We start from the raw sequence: 20,328 nt of genomic DNA on the forward strand, positions 1-20,328 counted from the left end.
AGTGGCTGCATGTCAGAAACTCTGCTGGGACCAACAGTGTCAGGATAAATGAGAGTTGCATATCGTCGATAGGGTGGCGTCGGACCAGATGGGAATAATATCCTGGGAGAACATGGAGTAAATGTAATTTAGGAGCAGCGGCTGACTGCTACTCATCAAGATGCTCTACATAAGTTCAAATGGAGCCCATAAATACTTTTTGGGAAGACCTGCTGACATGAGAACTGTGAAAAAAACAGATTCTTGAGCCTCTTATCAAATAAAACGTCTGCCTGGTTATCATTTGGATATTTTGATTCTTCAGTGAAATATCTACAAGCTGCTGAACAGTTAAACCTTCAGGCAAAGTTTAAATCCCATTCTATTGTTTACAAAATCTTTTCACACAGTGGCATGAAATGGGGGCCACTGTCCTGTGTCGCCTACTGTACATGTCATGCTATATGTGCCACATATATAGCAGGTACCGCTTTAGCCGCGGAGCAAGCTTAGAGTTACAGCTCATTCACATGCCGGGCATAGGCGCTGATATACATATACAAACATGTAGGGCAGTGGCACTCTAAGCGTGATTATTATTAGATCGAGGGCTCCAGTTTTGTTTTCCTTTGGTCCACGGAGGATGTTTGTATCTGTCATATAGATTTAACTGTAACCATCACAGACTGTAAATTCTCACATGGGCATCATCACTGCATAACTTACACCGTTAGAGGGGATGGTCACAGGTGTGCTTCTGTCTTCTGTGTTTTATATGCATGCAGTCGCTATTCTACACTTAAGTATTTATTAATCTATTTTTATTAGGAAAATGTTTATTTAACCTGTCATAGCTCTAGAACAAGTCAACCCATTTATTTTATGATGCAGAAACAAGAAAGAACACTGACTCTTTTGACTCCCTGAACACAGTTAATATTTTAAGTTGATCCATTGTTATATAATTTCATTGTAAATACTGATCTTGTTTCCACATGCTTTATTTGTTTTTAGACATATAATACATTTGGTTAATTTTAAACTTTTTGAAAGGAGATCAAACATTGAATGTACTGATCCCATCTCAACTCTCATATGCCTATACTGGCAAAACGATGACAGACCCCTCGCAGAACTGATTTAACTTTATTGATATCTTCTTTACCATCCTTAAAATATAATTTTTCATAGCTGTTGGACACAAATGTCCTCCACTATTTACTGCAGTTGTGTCTGAAATGCACACTGTGGAAACTCCTGAGCTGCAGCTGCAGTTTTTGTGATTGAAGCATTTGCAGAATAGTCCTTCAAACCAGGAGAGTCAATTGTAAGTCCAGCGCACCCAAACCAGCCAAAAATATATGACGATATAGCAAAGTGTAAAAATGACCAAGATAATTATTGTAATGTTTCCAATATATGCATATATGTATTCTCTGATTTGTCCAGAAAGGCTACTTGCCAGATGACACTTGTGTTGGTTTATATAATGGTTTATACAAGTGAACTAAATGTGAATATTTTCAAAATTTGAATGTATTCTTTGCACTTGAAAAAAGGAAAAATGAGTAGATGTCACTGTTCATGGGTTATTGGGTCACCTTTTGACCACTGCAGCTCAACCCAGATCAAGTTATTCTGAATGTGAGTTTGATGCCTTTGCTTGAAGCAACTGAAAATAAATTAACAGACAGCAAACAGAAATGAACAGTGAGCGTTTAATCAAATACACAAAAACATTCATTTTTCTACAGAACACAATACTTTTCATCCATTTATGGCAACATGCATGCTATTACGACCTTTGCTGCAAAATGTCATTGTCTATAAGTGTCTGTCTGTTAAGTCTGTGAACACGTCACGTGGCTGTGATGGTCCAGCATGTATTGACCAGTATGTGGGACACATGGCGGCGGATAAAAGGTGGTAAATACTCAGTCGCTGACTGAAGCAGCTCTGGCTGCCTGTGATATGTGGGGTGGTTGCATGGGGCCTGCAGGAGTGAAAGTGTTTTGTGATTTTCCCTGCTGTAAAGCTCATGCTTTAGGTGTGAAGGCAGCTGACACGCCTGTCATAGAAGGAAAGTGATCTACAGGCTGGGGCCGCTCACATATCAAAGCGTGCTCCTTTGACCTAGAAGGAAGCATTTCTCGCTCCCTTCTTCTTTACTCAGCCAAATGTGCAGCGGATCAAAGTTATGAGGTATTTACGCTGTATGTGCAACTTAATCTTAGCGTCACATTAAGGCTATCGCCTGTTGGAGGGCGACCTGTGACAGCAAAGCAGCAAACACAGCTCAGTAGTATTTACATTTTCAGAGTTTATTCAATTTCTATTCAAATGGTTTCATGTAAACTATTGATAGCAATGAATAGCAATCGTGAACAGGTCGTACAGTTCATACAGATGGAGTATTAGTAAAAAGTAGAGCACGCACAAATATAAAACAATAAGGGTCTTAGTGTTGCACACACATTTGTAAAGTCTGAGTGAAAAAAAAATCTTGGTACCATTCACAGTATTTAATTCATTTTAGCTACATCGACTCATTCCGTTTTTTTCAACAAGGTGCATGATGACTGAATTCCCATCCAGAAACCCGGAAGAACCTTTTTCTCTATCGAAGTTGTAACTTTGTACAGCAGCTTGACCTCTCGCTCCGCCCCCTCACCGGAAACGGTGTAGAAGTTGATCACTCCTGCCGGCTGGTCGATGTAAACCCCGATCGTTGAGCAATACGGCACATCTTCTATGTCTTTGTCGACGCCGTTGAACCAGATCTGGTAGCGCGTTCCTGACCAGCACAGGCCCCAGGACTCCTCGTTTTCCCCGAGACCAATTTGTCCAGAAGTTGCCCTCCTGCCCGATTCTTCGTAGGTGGCTCCAATTACCACCCACCCTGAATACTCCACCTCCCAGTAAGCCCTCATGTTCCAAATACCTTCCTTGCACAACACCTTCAATGGAGAAAACAACGAAATACGTACAAAGTTGATACAGTAGTAACATCAGCATTATATCTATTTTGAAGGTACCTGAGGAGAGCATTCATATCTCTCGGGCCGATCGAGGACTGGACAGACTTCCACGGTTTTACGAGACACCTTCGATCCACCATCAGAAATCCACAACATCCTGTTTGCAGTCTTATCGTCCAAAGTCAAATTCAGCCAGTCTGCAGGTTAAATAAACGAAAAGCAAGATTATTTTTTACAATGTATTTAAAAAATACAAGTGAATCTTGAAAAATACTGCTGAATAATATACATGAGTTAAGAGACTAATTCTGCTCTTACGCTTCATGAGCTCTGCTCTGGTCGTCGGCTCGGGGATTCCCGGCAGGTACACTGAAACCTTTTCTGTAAATAAAGCAAGTAAACTTGAACACTGACAGACCTATATTTAACTGTGTGTAACATGTATGTTTCTTTAAAACATGCAGCTCCCAGTAATTACCTGGACATGTCTTTTCATTCTTCTTGGATTTCACACTCTTTCCTTAAAATGCAAATCCCAGCGGTTAAAATACGATTTGTTTCTCACACAAACACAAGCTCAAAAAATCCAACAATATAATAAATGTGTTCAAGATATTTGACCAGTTATAGAACTGACTGTTGAATCTTTAAACATTTGAATTTGAACAAAATACATGATTTGATGAAGTCCAAAGTTCAAGTTCCATAATAAGATGTAAAAATTCTTACCTGGTTTGGTTTTTTCAGAAAGGATTACTGCAGAATTGGGCCTAGTTGGCATCTTGAGGCCTTTGCGTTAATATGCTATGTCAAGGGTCTTTAAAATTCTTGAAAATGTGCGAGGACTTCCCCCGTCACTCCACTTTTATAGCCCTGACTGGAGGAGTGTCTGGCTAAGACGTCGAGGTCAGTGGAGCGATGCGCCGCGGGCGGCCTGAGGAGGCACGTACTTCAGTCTGACGCATGGACACCAGAGGGACAACCACAGCTATTTGATCCCCCGGGAAACCTGAAGCAACTGTTCAAAAGAGCAAGAAGATGCTCTCCACCACGGCTGAAGGAGAGGAAAGTGGTCTGGCCACGTCACTGTTGTCAGCACGAGTGAAATGGCAGGAAGTGAATATGCTCAAACCGACACCAGCGAGACAAAGATGTCAAGCTATGTGACAGATTTATGACCATTTACTAATAATTTTTTGCTTTAACACTGGCTTGCAGGCTTATAAGATGTTCTTTTTAAATCACAATGTCGCTTCTTAGAATTGTGCCAGTTTAATGCCATTCTTGGCTTGTAGGAAACAGGAGTACCAGGAGAATCGACTATCTTCCTGAACCTATCAGGACTCAAACCGGGAAACAAGAGTCACAAAAAGCCAAGACCTCACCGAGTCAAGACACTGTCCCTACAGTTACTGTCTCACTAAACTCATGTTAACTGAAGAAGATGCCAACTCAGTCCTATCTGGAAGTGGAACTAACAAATTAGCAAATATTCAACCTCCTTTTATACAACCTCTCCACCGTTCTAAGCTGGTAGCGTCTCTTAATAGTTCATTAACATTACAATTTCACCCTGTGAAAAGTCTTTAAGCTGACCCCACACGTCGCAAACAGCTGTACTTGCACAATACTGCTAGGATTTCATTACTGACTTATGTGGAGGATTAAGACAGGTGCCACACAGGCAACGGGGAAACAAGCGTGGAAAAGTGGGGCTTATACAACACGAGTTCCACAAGGTGTGGCTTGGGTTACTTCAGCCGGACACCTCTTCCAGAGGGGCACACACACTGCGCCGCCTCGGACTATTTTGAGGGGCGGTGGGGGCGCTCGCGGTCCCCTCTGCTCCTCCTCCCCCTCATTCTGTCCGTGGTAAATAAGTAATCTGTGTATCTCCTCTCTTCGGGGCGTCTATCTTGAGGAATATATGTTTTATCGTCAGACTCTGATGATGACCACTGGCTGTCCTCAGATTTCAAGTGTTGTGAAACCAACTTTTGACAAAATAGCATGACAACATTCCAAACACTTTATTATTATTTTATTGAATATTAGTGAATTTATACACATCCGCTCCTACTTATAGCATTTTTTTTTTGTTTTGCTTTATTTGTGTATTCGATGATGGAACAAGAAAAATACAGGTTTTACATAATGCTTTTCTATATATTCAAAATTCTATATTTATTAGTCTACATACACCAATACATACAACATAACTGTATACATCCTTAACACACAGTACCAATGGAGGAATAAAATATGTACAAATACAGAATACACCTTGAGTGGTCCGGTGGTTTCAGGAAAGTCCGGGAGAACAAACGGTGTGAAACTAATTGCACTTTGCTCCCTTTCTAGAAATATACAAGACCCACTTTCTTCCTAAGTCTGCCCTGAAGAGTTTACAAGTAAGAAAAACACCTATATTAGTAGTGCTCTACTGTTTATATGTTGGTGTGACACGCATACGATTGACACAAATCTATGTTAGTAAGAGATTAAGGCACGTAAAAGACAAGCGATAAATCAGGTCAGTTCCGCTTTAAGCGGCGATATAGGGAGCTTAATTATGACGGGAGATATCAGCCAAGACGACTAACTTTTAGACAAGATTTTAGCAAAGCTAGTTCAGGTTTTTAAACTTCTCTCTTTATGACCCTACAGTGAGACTGATTTCCCACCCAGAACCCTGGGATCATGTTCTCCTTGAAGGGATGTCTCATCTCCTTCAGAATTGTCACCTCCCTGTCGTCTGAGGCCTCCTCACCCTCCTTCCCATCAGAAATACCATAGAAGTTGAGGATGCCGGCCGGCTGGTCGAGATATACGCCAATCGTGGAGAACTTCGGTAAATCCCTGATGTCCTCGCAGCAGCTGTTGTGCCAGGCGGTGTAGCTGGAGCCGCACCATCCGAAAGCCCAGGACTCCTCATTCTCTCCCAGGCCGCACGACCCCGCTGAGTTTCGCCTTCCCGCTCCTTCGTATGCGACGCCCAGCACCACCCATCCTGAACACTCCACTTCCCAGTAGCTTCGAAAGCCGAAGATGCCTTCTTTGCAGAGGACCTGTTGGATCGTGGACAAGAACGTCAGCAGGACTCAAAGAAAATATAGCATACCTTGTGATTTACGACTGTTCTCAGTGGGGGCAATTTAATGCATCCAGTTAGAAAGTCAATCTGTCCAAGACCTAAATACACCCGGGAGACCTTTGATACTTAATGCTGTGGCCTGGGTTTTATAATCGTATCAGTCTCCTGCTGAGAAGGCATGTTAATGACTGAATACTCTCATCTTATTTTACACAACTCGAACTGTTCGAATCAGGAGAACCTCCATCTGAATCCCAAAGCAGCTTCCATTAATCTTCATATTGTACCTGTGGAGAATACTCATATCTCTCCTGTCTGTCCAAGACGGGGCATGTTACGTCGTCAGTCATACGAGCCACTTTGACCCCGCCGTCGGTGATCCACAGCTTCTTATTGGCTGTCTTCTCATCCAAGGTCAAGTTAATCCAGTCTGAACAAACAGGAATAAACAAGTCTTTAACAGAATATTTTGGATAGGCCCGGTGGTACAGGGACATCAACGGGTTTTAAATAAAGTTCTCTCACGTTTGAGGAGATCAGCTCGACATTTGGGCTCGGGGAGATTGGGGTCGTAGGAGGCGATCCTCTCTAAGGAGAAAGGTTACGTTCAATAATTAGATCAGCAGAGCTAGTAATGCATTAACACTATTAAAAAAAAAAAAGATGAATGCTGCGATAAAGTGTTTTTACCTGCAAGTGGGTCAACAGGTTTGGCTTTTTTTACTGAAAAACAACAAAGAAAATATGATTTTAACCCGAACGACCTACATTAAGGAGAAGACTGTTCGCTATGGCAGAAGTCACGCCTGTCTCAGGAGGTGGTGAGGCGAACCTCTGCAAAACGGAGTATTCTTAGAAAACCATCTGCCTCTGTCAGATCATCACATCAGCAACTGCATGCTTGTTGGAGCCAATGGTTGATTCATGGCAGGCAGTTGGAATTACCATGCCCCGTCCCATGCTGCGCCATTGGCTTTTAGTCACACTCGGCTGCAGTGTAAAGCTCGGAGCAGATTATCAGATGAGAAGAGAGACATGATCTTGGTCGCTTGGTTTGCATCAGATAAGCTCACTACGTAGAATCGCTGCCAGTAAATAACGACGGGGATATTTTAGGTACATCGTCCTAAAAGTTAAAGCTTCGCTGAAATTTAGCAGATTCCTTTCAGACGTCGTATATCAAATGGGACGATCAACAGTATCACTGATTCATAACTTTCCCTGAGGTAATAATTGATGACTTTAAGCTACATGCCAGGCTGAGCATGTATGCCAGTATTGTAAGCGACACTTTGGTGTCATGTGTGAGTATGCGTTCTCCAGTTTTTTTTGTTAAGGACACGGATCACGAAGAGGAGACACTTTATCCTCGTAGCATTAAGATGTCAACATTGTCAAACATAAGTAATGTGGTTTATTTATAGAAACAGGCAACCTCACCTCTAAAATAAACAACCTGTTTCATTGACGCGTTAAAATCAGCCGAGGACATTTGGGGTTATCCCCGCAAATCGAAAAAAAAAAAAAAAAAAACTGGGCAAACTATAAACAGGTTAAACGCTCATTGACGGTATTAAAGGTTTTCTCGTGGTGCTGCGATTCCAGGTAACGCCGCGGTGAGCCGGCACATGTAAATCTACCTGACATCATTATCTGCATTTTTCCATCCTGACAGACGGTATCATGCTGCGCTGAATGCGTGCCACGTCTAAATGAGGTGATACTCATCTGTCGAGTAGGGGCTGAAAGAGACTATGTGACAGCATCAAGCCACCTGTCTGGTTATAGCGCAAGGTGATGAAAATAACTGCTTTGTCTAGCCTCATTACAACCTGACACCCTACAAAATATTTAGGCTGAAAAACAGTCCCAATCCCACTGGGGAGCTCCGTAAGGGGCTTGTTAGCAGTGCTAGGATATGATCTGACATTTGATTTTTGGAGATGTCTCCTCACTTAATCTGTCTCAGAGGTAATAAATAACTCGACTTCATCTGTGCAATTTAATAATTTAATAATGCCAATGTTTGTGCTTTCAACAAACTGGATCGTGACAGTATGATCGACTGCCGGCACTCATACGAGACGTCTATTTTAAACTTTTCCAATTTCCTCAGCAGGGCACCGAGCGGGTTCATGTGAGTTCACCGCGGCTGACACGGCAACGGCCGGCACCGAAAAATCTCGACATATTCTCAAGAATAACATCACACTGAACACACACCCAGTTAAACGCGTACAGCCGAGTATGTCGAATCCTTTAAGATGCAGATGGTGTTGACACTTGCAGACCCTTGGTCCCAGGCAGTAAAACCATTATATACAGCAATAATGACAAGCATGAAATCACTCAGTGAATTATTGGTTTTCTCACAGACATAAACTCCAGTGACCCGTTCACTCAAGATCTGCCTCAGAGGGTGATAAAAAGCCTCAGTGCTGCAAGACACAGTGGGGTTATTAAATCACGACATAAAAGCTGTACAGCTGCACTGGAGGCAGTCGCGTCGTTTGACAGAATTGAACATAAACGCTTGAGATGTTCTATATTTTCCTAATGAAGCTGCATCAAATGTGACTTTTCAGAAAGCCAACTGCATCCACTGTTAAAAGCAGTGACTACAACTGATGCGAAACGGAATAAAAACGTACCTTTATTTGAATCGCTGGTGTTCGAAATGATCCTGTTGGTCGTAGGCATCTTGGTTTCGGCTTGAGTCGTGGCCACCTTCTTAAGCTGCTGCAGATAGCCTCCTTTAGCCTGATGTCACCGGCCCTCCTGGGTACGATAAGTCTCGGTTGGCTCGTCCGTTTGACAACTTAATGCCGCTCTTATATACCTTTAATGCAGGACAGAGGTGAAGAAATCATAACGGGTGGCGTGGGCATGAGCGTGAGGTCAAGCGTACCAATGGAAAAGAGGGAGAGGCAGGGGGTTTGTAATCGGAGCTGGTTATGTATATTTTTCTCCTTAAAAAGGTTAGATGGATGCTTCGGTGTTTTTCAGGTCACCCCCGGTTACCGGGTAAATCCCGCCCCCCTCCCCTCACCCGCTGGACATCACGACCACTGATCTCTTCGCATTGCCCAGTGACAGCACTGATGCATTGATGCTGGATGAGATGGCTGGTGTATGCAAACACACTGACACCCCCATAAAAATACACACACACACACACGCACGCACGAACGTACGCCAGCACGAACCCACACACACACACACACTCTTAGACAGTTTTCTACTGATTCACTGTCTCTCTCTCTCACACACACACACGCACAGGCTCACACAAATGGTGTGTATCCAGCTGTAAGGACTTAAATCTACACGGGTGGGTTCCTGGTAGTGTGACACGTCAAGATGTGTGAAGTGCGACAGGTGCTAAAGCAATAAATTTCAGCATAATTACGTAACTTCATCCTCCGCTTGGAAGTGTAAAAAGGAAATATGGAGTTCAGACAACAGAAGAACGTTTTGTAACTTAGTGTTAAACTGGATAATTTTAAACACTTTTTCACAGGCTTAGCATTAAAAAAAAAATATTTTTTATCTCCTCAAAGGTGATTTTTTTTAGGTTTCCGCTGATGTAAAAATGTCTCAACAGATTAAGCGTTGTATGGTTTATTTCAAAAATAAACAAAGCGAATACTTGAAATCAATATTATTTCACGATGCGATATTCAACATTTCGATTTATAGATATTAAAAAAAAATAGCGATTGCTGACTTTTTCAACTGTGTTCTCCCATTTGGGAAAAGTAAGGAAACTCTTTCAATCAAAGACGGTTGCATTCATTCTGTCATCTGTCAATAACATCTACGTCCCTCGTGTCCTGAGGAAACACAGGAGAGATATGATACATCGGAGGACTTACTCATTTGCGCACCGCACGCCGCTAGATATTGCTAGCTTGCTGACAGTAATGTGCAAATGTCACGGAGCGCATCACAACTGAAGAAGATTATGGGAGAAAGCCACAACAGGTGTGGAAACTGACGGAGGGGAAAAGATGAGCTCGGGAGAATAATCACATGAAAGAAGTCTAATCTACGAACCGCCAGGAATTTTTAAATTACTTTTCCCTTCGATCCTCTTGCATGCAAAATTCTGTCATTTAATAAATTGTTAAATGACTTTACTAAGGAAACGTCTTCAAAGGATATATAACGCATGTAAAACCAGATTGGCACATGTTGAGGACACACTGTGTCTCTTGTATGTTTGTTTAATGCATTTGGATGTTTTTTACATTTATACAGTAAATATAAATTCAAATAAATAAATAAATGCAAAAAAAAAAAAAAAGTGCTTGGACAAACAAAAAAAAAATAAAAAAATCAGACAAGAAACTGAAAAAAAAAAAAAGATGTGAAGTTCTCGGGCAGGACGTTCCAAAGTCAACAGGCCCTGGAGAGAAACGCCGGCTCGTCTTTGGATATCAGCTTCTGCTTTGATGCAGCCATGATCGTTCCACTGCAGGATCTGAGGCGACAGACACATTTGCGTCATCGCTTAACCTATATACTGTGACGGGAGGGTTCCCGGGTTCATCATGCGGGCTTAACTACACTTGTGCCCTGCATTATCACATGCGGTATGCCCCACCATAAGTGTCCTAATGCACATGTACTAGGGTTAAGGGAAAAAGCATGTAGCTGGTTGTAAACTCCTTCTCGTGATCAGGTCCCGACCACCCTCTGTGAATATGAGGTGTTTACTGTCTGGGGCTTAATGCCAGACTTCAAGTCAAGGATGTCTCGTCCTTCTTGTGTTCCTGCCTGTCCAAGCAGATGACCCACTGGGGCACCTTTTGCAGTGCGGCCAACTCACCGACCAGAACATACCAGGCCAATGCCCAGGCCATCCCGTACAGTGTACTTTGACAGTAAGGAGAGAAGAGGGCGGGAAGTTCATGGTCTGTGTCACTGAGGTTCACCAGCTGTTCTCTCTGGAGGGTCACCAACAATTCTTCCTAAAAAAAAAAAAAAAAAACAATCAAATTTCTCCAATTTTCAAGATGATTGCAGCTAAAATTAAACTTTCCATTAAACTTTAGACATAAATTTTGTCTCCCCCTTCTGTCTGTGAAGTTTATTACAAAACAGCTGTCGGCCGTGGAGGGTCACAAGCTCCTCTGTGGCTTCCACAAACTGTTTGGAGTGCCACAGCCGCCACCAAATGGCTCATTTTGCTATGTGGTTTGCAAGTCGTGCTCACAGCGTGCCTACATCGTGCTATATTCTGCCCGCCATGGGAATGTTGCAACACAAACCTGATTTGAAAACCTTGTATAGCATGAAACAGATGAAGATGTATCTGGTAGTGATACATAATAAAGATTGTGTGAACTTGTTTGTCAGTGGATGAAACATACCAGATGCCTATTGATGATTAAAGAACTGCAGTGTAATTGATGTAAGACTGAAAAATTTTCTCTTTGAGGAGATAGCAGCATCTTCTAAAAACAAGCATTAAGAATTTGAAAATTTTGCAAAAAGACATTCAACTAATCTGCAATATAAATATATTTTTAAAAAGAGTTAAGAGCTTACATTGAAGTGATCTTCACTGATGAACTGTTCTAATGAACCACCAGGAGCCTCTTTCCTCCATCACCATGTGGTCGGACTGTACGCCAAGTTCCGCGTCACCCTTCTGTTCCGCCCAGGGCGACAGCATCCCTGAGCAGGTGTCGGTTTCCCAGTTGTGTGTGAGATTACAAAGAGATGACAGGGTAATTGCACAAAGAAATTTAGGGACATTTGAACGAATATGGGTCAGCGGGTCAGGTGTTGGCGCTGACGCTCACGTCCTGGTTTGGCGGCGTCCGTGGCACGCCCATTAGCGAGCACATTATGACTGCATACCTGACCAAAACTTCTACTAGGAAGTCCCGGGGGCCTCCTGTACCTTAATACCCGCTTTCCTGGGGGTATATAAAGAGGCAGTTTGCATCATCGCGGCAGAGGACCACTGACAGACGCAGACATTCAGGAAACCTCTATAGGACAAGAAGCCATAAAGATGCCAACAAGCGCTCCAACTACAAGGATCATGCCTGCAGCAGGCAGGGTTGGTGAGTGAACACAATTATCATTAAATTATAACGATTATGAGGGAAGTTTAAAATACTATGTAAAGCTCAGAGAGCTGCAGTTGACAGAGTCTGAACTCTTTAAATTAAAGTGCATGTTTTACAATTTCTGGAATGAATTTAAAAGCTTCTGCAGATTTAACCGTTTTCATATTAAGATCAAAGCAATGCATAGCTATGACTTTCACGCCTGCGTTTTGTTCACAGGGAAGAAAAACAAGCGAGCGGATTCTCTTACAGGTTAGTTTCTTTTACATACACCAGGTGAACTACATCTCTTCCATATATTCTTTCAACACTCTGCTCAATACTCACCACTGCTGTGTCCTTCAGTATTATAATCAACTTTTTTTTTAACAGAGAAGATCCCAGACTACGACCCCAACATCCCCGAGCCTACCTGCAGGGCTGATCTCCTGAAATGTAAAAATGAATAATTCCGCTCCGGCTGCAGTACTCAGTCATATTTCTATCCTCTCGCTCTAAGAATAACCATTTCCCCTCTCGCTGTCTGGCTTTGCTTGTAAAACGTCCACACCCTGCAGACTGGTTCAACCTCTCCCTGGACGACAAGACAGCCAATAAGATGCTATGGATCACAGAGGAAGGATCCAAGGTGTCCCGCATGACCGATACCGTCACCTGCCCCGTGCTGGACAGACCAGAGAGATATGAGCACGTCCCACAGGTGAGTCTGGAACAGTCAAAAACAACTACAGACCGTTTTAGAATCAACTAATCGACGCCTGTCTCTTCCTCTTGAAGGTTCTTTGCAAAGAAGGCATCCTTGGCTTCAGAGCTTACTGGGAGGTGAAATACACAGGGTGGGTGGTTGCTGGAGCCGCCTATGAAGGTGCAGGAAGGAGGGGAAGCGATGGGCAGTGCGGGCTGGGAGAAAATGAGCAGTCCTGGGGTCTCGGATGGGGGGGATCGCACTACCAAGTGTGGTTCAACGGCCTCAGCCAGGAGATCTGGGAGATCCCTCAATGCACCACCATCGGGGTCTACCTCGACCATCCGGCCGGCGTCCTCAATTTCTACGCAGTTGAAGAAGTGGAAGACGGAGCCGACGTGCGCAAAGAGATCCGACTGCTGCGGCACATCAAGAGCTCCTTCCAGGGCAGAATGCTGCCCGGTTTTTGGGTTGGACAGAAGTCAGCGTGTTGGTTTGTGAAAAAAGACGAGTAAAGTGATGAGTTTGTCCGTTACTGAACCATTTTCATACATTTCCATTGAGATTTATTTAACAAATTGTTGTTTTTTGTTTTGTTTCATAATGCATTGAAGATGTGTAGATTAATTAAAAAGATTTGCAAAACCTTTTCTGTAGAAACAGCTATTTATTGAACTGTTGGTTGTTTGAGTGCTTCTGTTTGCACAACTTGTTTGCTCAAAGCAGAATGGTATATGTTGTGTCGAGTAGTCGTGTCGCATATCTCTCTGAAGCACTGTCCTCTGTTTGTTCTGGCATCACAGGCATGTTGGAATCTGAACAAATATTTGTTTGTGTAACTTCATCTGAATAAAACTCATTTTGAAATTTAACCTCTGGGCAATATGAATTATTATGCTCGGCATGAGAGCGTTTATAAGATAAATACATTAAATGAGCTGTATTATCCCGAATAAGTATAATGCATAAAAACCCACTTTATAATATTTAGAAGGCAGGAGAAACCAAAGTCCTCGTTCAAAGTTCTTCAAATGGTTCGAAGCAACAATGAACCCCATTCATCAAAAATCCCTCACATGGAAATACATATCTACTCACGCAGACACACACATAGCTGTCTCCACAGAAGCTCAGCCACTGTGTTTCAGCGGGAGGCGAAGGGGGAGATCATCCTTAGTGGAATGCTAAGTCATGATGTATAAATACAGGTTTACAGCACAGGAACATTAATCCATCAATGTCAAGTGAAGCATTTGAACTATACCATCACCTCAGCTGCTGTGGATCTTTCATTCTTCACCTTCCTCCTGTTAACACCGAGAGCAGCAGGATTACAACGGAGGCGTGAAAGCAGATCCTGGAAAGTCACAACCAAGACAACATGTGACAGCGGAAACAGGGTCAGTCAGAGGAGCTCTAAACTCAACTTAATGCAGGTTTTTTTAATATACTTACTAAAACAGATCTGTGATGAAACTTTTCCAAAGTATTGTTTTCCTAACCTCTTTGACCAAGAACAGTAAACCCTTCTGTGGCTCCAGAGAGGACAATCAGACCCGCATGTGATGCAACACGCATACGAGCCAAGGATTACTCCTGCAGATACCGAGCTGGATAGCTGGACCATTACCGAACTGTCGCCTCAGAATTTATGTTAGACACCAAATTAGTTCTCAGAGCTGGTAACACCTTGAATGAATATTAAAAGAACATTTGATCTTTATTTTTTCACTCCAGATTTTAGTTTTTCTTCACATCACAGTGAACAGGGTGAGAATGGAAGCACTCACTGAGTCGTTGAAGGTAAAATGCAGTTTTTACACCATGTCTGCATGACATCTCTCATGAGCTCAGTCAGGTCTCTCATAAATAAAGCAAATCATGAAGTTCTATTTTAGTTCTATTTCCTCAACAGATGCCGATGATGGCATCACACTGAAAATATACACAATAAAAATATTCAGGATGTATACTCTCAAAGACAAATTTATTTGCTGATGAAAATCAAAGTCAAACACTGAGACTGATTTTCGCTGCTTCCTTTTGCACGGTGCACAACACATGTCCTCAAATCTGTGACTTTAAGGATTAAAACAACCCCTCGATTTCAGCAACAAAAGCACAGCAGATATATAATCTTTAAGAAAATGTTGTCCTGAAGCTTAAAACAGTTGACACCAATATTATTAATGCATGTCAAAGTACAACTTTGTAATGTACTTCTAAAAAATGTATTAGTACTACTATAAAACTGCAAATCCCCTTTAAAAAAAATGCAAAAACACCAATTTGAAACTCAAAAAAGCAACTAAAAAACAAAGTATTCAAAAGTACACCACTATACTAAAACCATGCTAAAAGTCTATAAAGATAAAGAACATTTATGAAGAATGGCTGCAAAAAAAAGGCTAATTTTCAAAAACACTTTGTGAGAAGATAATAAATACAAAAACAGATGAGTAAGTTGTGTTTGTGTTTTTTCTAGAGCCTGAATAACTTGTTAACTGGAGGCTGAAGGGTGTGTATCCTCTCTGAGTGAGGTACAGTATAAGCCAAGCTTATTCGATGGGTCACAAAAACAGAGCGTCTGTGTCTCCCCCCTCTGACTATCACAGGAAACAACACGCCTTAAACTATGACTGCTGCCCAACGGATCATATTTGTATGTATTTTTGTATCCCTCCGTCTCCTGTCTTGTGGTGTCAGAGTCACGAGGCAGGACACACCCTGGACAGGTGGCCAGTCCAACACAGGATAAACAGATAATCACACACACTCCTTCACAACTATGGTCAGTTTACTGTCACTGATTAGCACCAAAATGTTTTGGACTGTGGAGGGAAAATTGGAATTACAAGAGCAAACCCACACATGGACAGGGAGAACATGCAAACTCTACACAGGAAGGTTCACAGGCTCATTTTCTCCTCAGTACCACATACAGTCCAGTCTGATCTCACGTGGCTGAAAGAGATCAAGGTTAAAGATTCCTTCATCATCAAAAGCTGGTGAAACCTCCAGATTAGTTTTAGTGCAAAGTAGCTGATTTTTAAATGAACACATTCAGTGTGTTTTCGCAAACTTCCCTTTGTGTTTTGGCTTTCCTTCTAATGCTATTTGGCCAACAGCGAGGCAGCTGTCACCGCTACATAACCGGTCTGTGTTTTGTTGCCATTATTCAGTCCAGTTCTGGCTTTTAGTGTGTTTTGATGTCCTCACAGCCCAGGGGACAAAACTGGGAAAGGTAATTATCTTCACACAAACATTTAGGCAAAGTATACAAGATGCATGGAAGGATCCTCATAAAACAGAATGAAACATTTTAGCATAAAACACACCACAAAACAAAGTTGGTAATCTTCGATTAGAGTGCAGAAATCGAAACAACTTATTTCCTCTATTTTTTTTTTCACCAGAGTGGGATTTAACAAAGGGACTGTTAGTCTACTTTGATTGATTTTATGGTGAAATAAACATATGGAGACAGAATTTAAACTCAAATCTTACCCAACTTAGTTAACAAAGTCATTAGTCATCATGCTGAGTCAGTTAGTTGCAGAAATAAGTAGAAAATGCATCAGAACCTGGATCTGGAAGCGACTCACAGAAAGGTAAGCTCAAACTTATACTTAGGGAACGTTTAAGTTTACAGTTTTCTGTCTTGATGCTGTTGGAAAGACTTATTCAAGTTATTGAGGCAGTTCTCCAACATTTAACAGGAGTTTAGTTAAATAGTGATACTATTCAGTGGAGTCTAAAGCTAATGCTAATGCTAATGCTAATGCTAAGCCCTCAGTACACATGTAGAAGTAAAATGAGTAGCTCACTTTACAAATATACTTACCTTCAGTCCAGTGGACACGAATCAGATACAATCCCTCCATATTATGAACTATCTGTCAATAATTAATTGGTTAATTAATATTAGACTATTTTGACTTTGCCTTTGTCTAAATGGTGTTGTTACTGCTGTAATTTCATCAAACCACCACTAGGTGCCCCACTACTCCTAATTTTATGCAGTGTAGACTGATCAAGTTTGAAAACAATTTTTTAGCACATCCTCAAACCAGAACTGATTGTGTGTTTAATAGTAAGCTGTGCAAAAATCCTGATAGAGAGTTATTGGCATTCAACAAACATTTCCTAGATCTTTTTTCTCCACTTTGACAAGATTTTTTTTTCTGCAAATCTGAGCTGCATATCTCTTAAAGGAATCTCCCAATTCACCACTTGTGGACATTTTTCTGACCCTGATATGTCCTCTTCTTATCATTTCAGTTGGGCTGATCATCCACCAATTGGGAAAGTGAGCTGAAACAGGTTAATTTTCTTTTTCTTTTTTTTTTAATGTCAAACATGCACAAAATCAAATAAACAGTTCACACCAGTCCACCAAAAGATAACTCACCCAACAGACAGTGAAAATAAATAACAGCAGGACAATACAATCTGGCTGCATCTCCAAAAAGGAGTTGGAAGAAGTAGCACTTATTAAATCCCACTCCTTCTCCATGAATAAGAATTATTTATAACTTCCACTTATTTAAGAATCTATCTAACCATGATAGAACTATTATATTAAGACTAATTGTATTTTGAAAAATATAAATGAATCACATATAATTTAGTAAAGTAATGTTATTATATCAAATATATATAATAATTATTATGGAAGGACACTGAAAACATTTGGTTTGTAAATGTTTAATATGTGTTTTTCAAGATAAGTGTTCATCTATTACCACAAGAAATCAGATTTTACTCTTTCAGTATTAACCCTTTCTATCTGAATGTGTAATTGTGTTTGTTTTACTTTGCCCAAAAATCAATATTGATTTATTCAAATTTAACTAATTTATTTCTGTTCAACCAAACATTTTTTTTTCAATTCTGTATTGACCCCTTATGTTAATGATTGCAAATCAGTACCAGAGCAGAAAATACTGGTTTTATCTACATCTTTTAGTATGTGTGACACCTTACATATATCGTTAATGTGAAGAATGAATAACTTAGGGCCCATCACTGACTCCTGGAGGACACCGTCTTACTCTACTGATGACCTGCTGTTGCAGTAGTAACCCTGCTGATGTGTGGACACTTGAATGGTCATCTTATATAAAGGCCTTCTTAAATGAGGTTTTGCAGGTTCTTGTTGAGTCTGTAGGGTTGTGCATTAAATGCTTCTTCATCCACCGTCTTCACTGCGTTGCTTGATCCAGGTTACCAGGCCATGACAGAGCAAAGTATTATTGCTATTATAATGATTGAAGGTCTGCACAGAGGTGTGGAATCAACATTTTCTCTCTCTACATACCTGAGGTTTCAAACTGCTTTCTAAAACATACCTTTGGTGTTGGCTGAAGTCTCTGAATCTCTGTGTTAAATTAAGTTAAAATGAGAACCCATTAAGAGATCTGAAATCAAGTAGTAGTTGGTTTTATTTTGTGACATTTACTTCCATTTCCACAAGATGGAGCCATGGTCTCAGAGGATAACTGCAACAAGGCCTCCGGCCTTTGTTAATTAATGATCTTTTCTTCGAACTAATTAAAATTCTTGCATGAAAATTATTGGAAAAAAAAAACACAATAATATGTTGTTTAATTTGATATTTTGCATGTTAGAATAAGAACAATGGTAGTTTTATTTCACCATACAAATATGCATGTGTGACATTTAAAATCCTCTTGACTGAAAAATTTTGTCTGATAAACAAAAGAATCAATCTACCATCATTAAAAAAAGCTCTTTTCAGTTGCATTGTAAAAATGCTTGTAGTTCACCACAATTGCATCCACAGCTGCACTCTCGTCGTGGCAGCATCTGTGGTTTGTGTAAAACTGTTAACAAGCCAAGACCCTATTAAAAATACATAGTACAAACAATGAAACTACACTCAAAGCACAGAATAGCAATAATAATTAATGTAAAAGCACCGTAGTACACAAATCAATGTAATATACCCATATTGCCCACCAGACAGTGAAATAATTGGTCAGTCTTTAGTGTAAATTACCAAGCTGTTGCAGTGTAAAGACACTGCTGCTGGATTTCATGTTTAAATTAAGCCATCTAATTTCAGTACGAATAAAAAAGATTCTGGTCCCTTTGCTATAAAATTCATTCAGTGTGCATGAGCAGCCAGAGAGCATCAGTCTCTCTGTAACTAAAAAAAAAAAAAAAAAAGGAGTTTATTTTCCTGCACAAGACTCTCGCAGATTTCCACTGCTAATGTGAAGCTTGTAGCAGCAACCGTACAAACAGCTCGCTGTCAACACCTGCAGTACACACACACACACAAGGGCAATAAAATCTGGTAAAACAAGGTCATAATGTTAGCAGATCTTATAAGATTTCATTTTCTGTTGGGAAAACGAAAAGCAAATTCCAAATTATATCTGTTCCTGAAGTGTGCTCTCTGTAAAAGTCCCCAGATATTTATAGTCGGCTTCAGATTCGATTCTCTTATCAGATTGTGCAGTGGGTTTTTGGAGCGGCTTGTAAACTTAAAAAATTTATTGCGCCTTGACACAAAGTCACCAACAACACAGTCAAGTCTCCTCCTGTGATCCATTAAATCTGTCAGAATCACACAGAAACATGATGAAATGCCTAAATGTCTGCAGTGGCAGACGTGCATTGAGGATTCGGTATGTAGATTATTTTCAAATTCCTTCTCCAGCGAATGAAAAGGATCACACACTACTTTGAATTCAGTCCATATAAAGCAAGAATTCGATCAGATTTTGTTCTCGCGGAGCCTCCATTAAACTGCTTCTTTGCATATTCTGGACTAATCACATTACATACGTGCCATGCTGACTGGGGAAGATTTATGTCCATGTTGAATCTCCATCTCATCTCTACTTAAAAGGCGCTTTGAAGGAGCTAAATTGCACAAAACGCTCTCTGAGAAACTTAATATACATGTTTCCCTTCCCCATCTGTCTTTCTTAGGGCGCATGCGCGGGCTCCCACCCAATGCCACACTCTAAAATGCTTTGTGATTTTATTTTCTGCATCAAGGTTATTTCAAATGACTCACCCTACTTGTCGTGTAGGTGCTCAACGGTTCACCACTTCACTGCTCTGTCACTATCACTGTGCAAGAAAATCCACTCACACCTGCACTTGAGCGTGATGGAGTCGTGTTTTAACTTGATTTTTAGTCTCCCAGGATGACAGGCAGACATTAAAGAAACACTATTTCTATTGTTTTCGTGTAAACATACTGGAGGTAGTTACTTTTAGACTGGATCAACGGATCCTGCTTGCTCGCCGTCTAAACAATGACATCTGTCCCGTTCTCGGTCCTACTTGCTTTATGCATCACCGTCCATTTGACTTGTGATATAACATCCGCGCTATAGATAGAGTACAACCCTGTGTGGCAGTCTGTGTTGACTGACACCGCTGCCTCTTCACGGATTCACACTCTGACCCTGTCTGCAGGATACTTGTCTCCACGGCGGCTCCAGCTGATGCATGCACATTTCTGATAGA

General features: G+C 41.1%; 3 protein-coding genes across 3 annotated transcripts; 1 reads left to right on the forward strand and 2 right to left on the reverse strand.

Moving 5' to 3' along the window:
- Positions 1-2,525: 2,525 nt before the first annotated feature.
- On the reverse strand, positions 2,526-3,738 carry LOC115393781 (stonustoxin subunit beta-like). Its single transcript, XM_030098888.1, has 4 exons — positions 3,687-3,738; positions 3,276-3,338; positions 3,015-3,154; positions 2,526-2,936 (listed from the first exon to the last, which is right to left on the reverse strand). The coding sequence occupies exons 1-4, from the start codon at positions 3,736-3,738 to the stop codon at positions 2,526-2,528; spliced, it is 666 nt and encodes a 221-aa protein (XP_029954748.1).
- A 1,245-nt stretch (positions 3,739-4,983) lies between these two features.
- LOC115393467 (stonustoxin subunit beta-like) lies at positions 4,984-8,897 on the reverse strand. Its single transcript, XM_030098464.1, has 5 exons — positions 8,703-8,897; positions 6,742-6,774; positions 6,577-6,639; positions 6,339-6,481; positions 4,984-6,025 (listed from the first exon to the last, which is right to left on the reverse strand). The coding sequence occupies exons 1-5, from the start codon at positions 8,749-8,751 to the stop codon at positions 5,597-5,599; spliced, it is 717 nt and encodes a 238-aa protein (XP_029954324.1). The 5' UTR covers positions 8,752-8,897; the 3' UTR covers positions 4,984-5,596.
- Positions 8,898-12,029: 3,132 nt separating this feature from the next.
- On the forward strand, positions 12,030-13,669 carry LOC115393547 (tripartite motif-containing protein 16-like protein). Its single transcript, XM_030098585.1, has 5 exons — positions 12,030-12,128; positions 12,354-12,386; positions 12,507-12,569; positions 12,692-12,834; positions 12,912-13,669. The coding sequence occupies exons 1-5, from the start codon at positions 12,077-12,079 to the stop codon at positions 13,332-13,334; spliced, it is 714 nt and encodes a 237-aa protein (XP_029954445.1). The 5' UTR covers positions 12,030-12,076; the 3' UTR covers positions 13,335-13,669.
- The last annotated feature ends 6,659 nt before the right edge of the window (positions 13,670-20,328 follow it).

This window comes from Salarias fasciatus, chromosome 8 (genome assembly GCF_902148845.1).
Source record: "Salarias fasciatus chromosome 8, fSalaFa1.1, whole genome shotgun sequence".
Lineage (NCBI taxonomy): Eukaryota > Metazoa > Chordata > Actinopteri > Blenniiformes > Blenniidae > Salarias > Salarias fasciatus.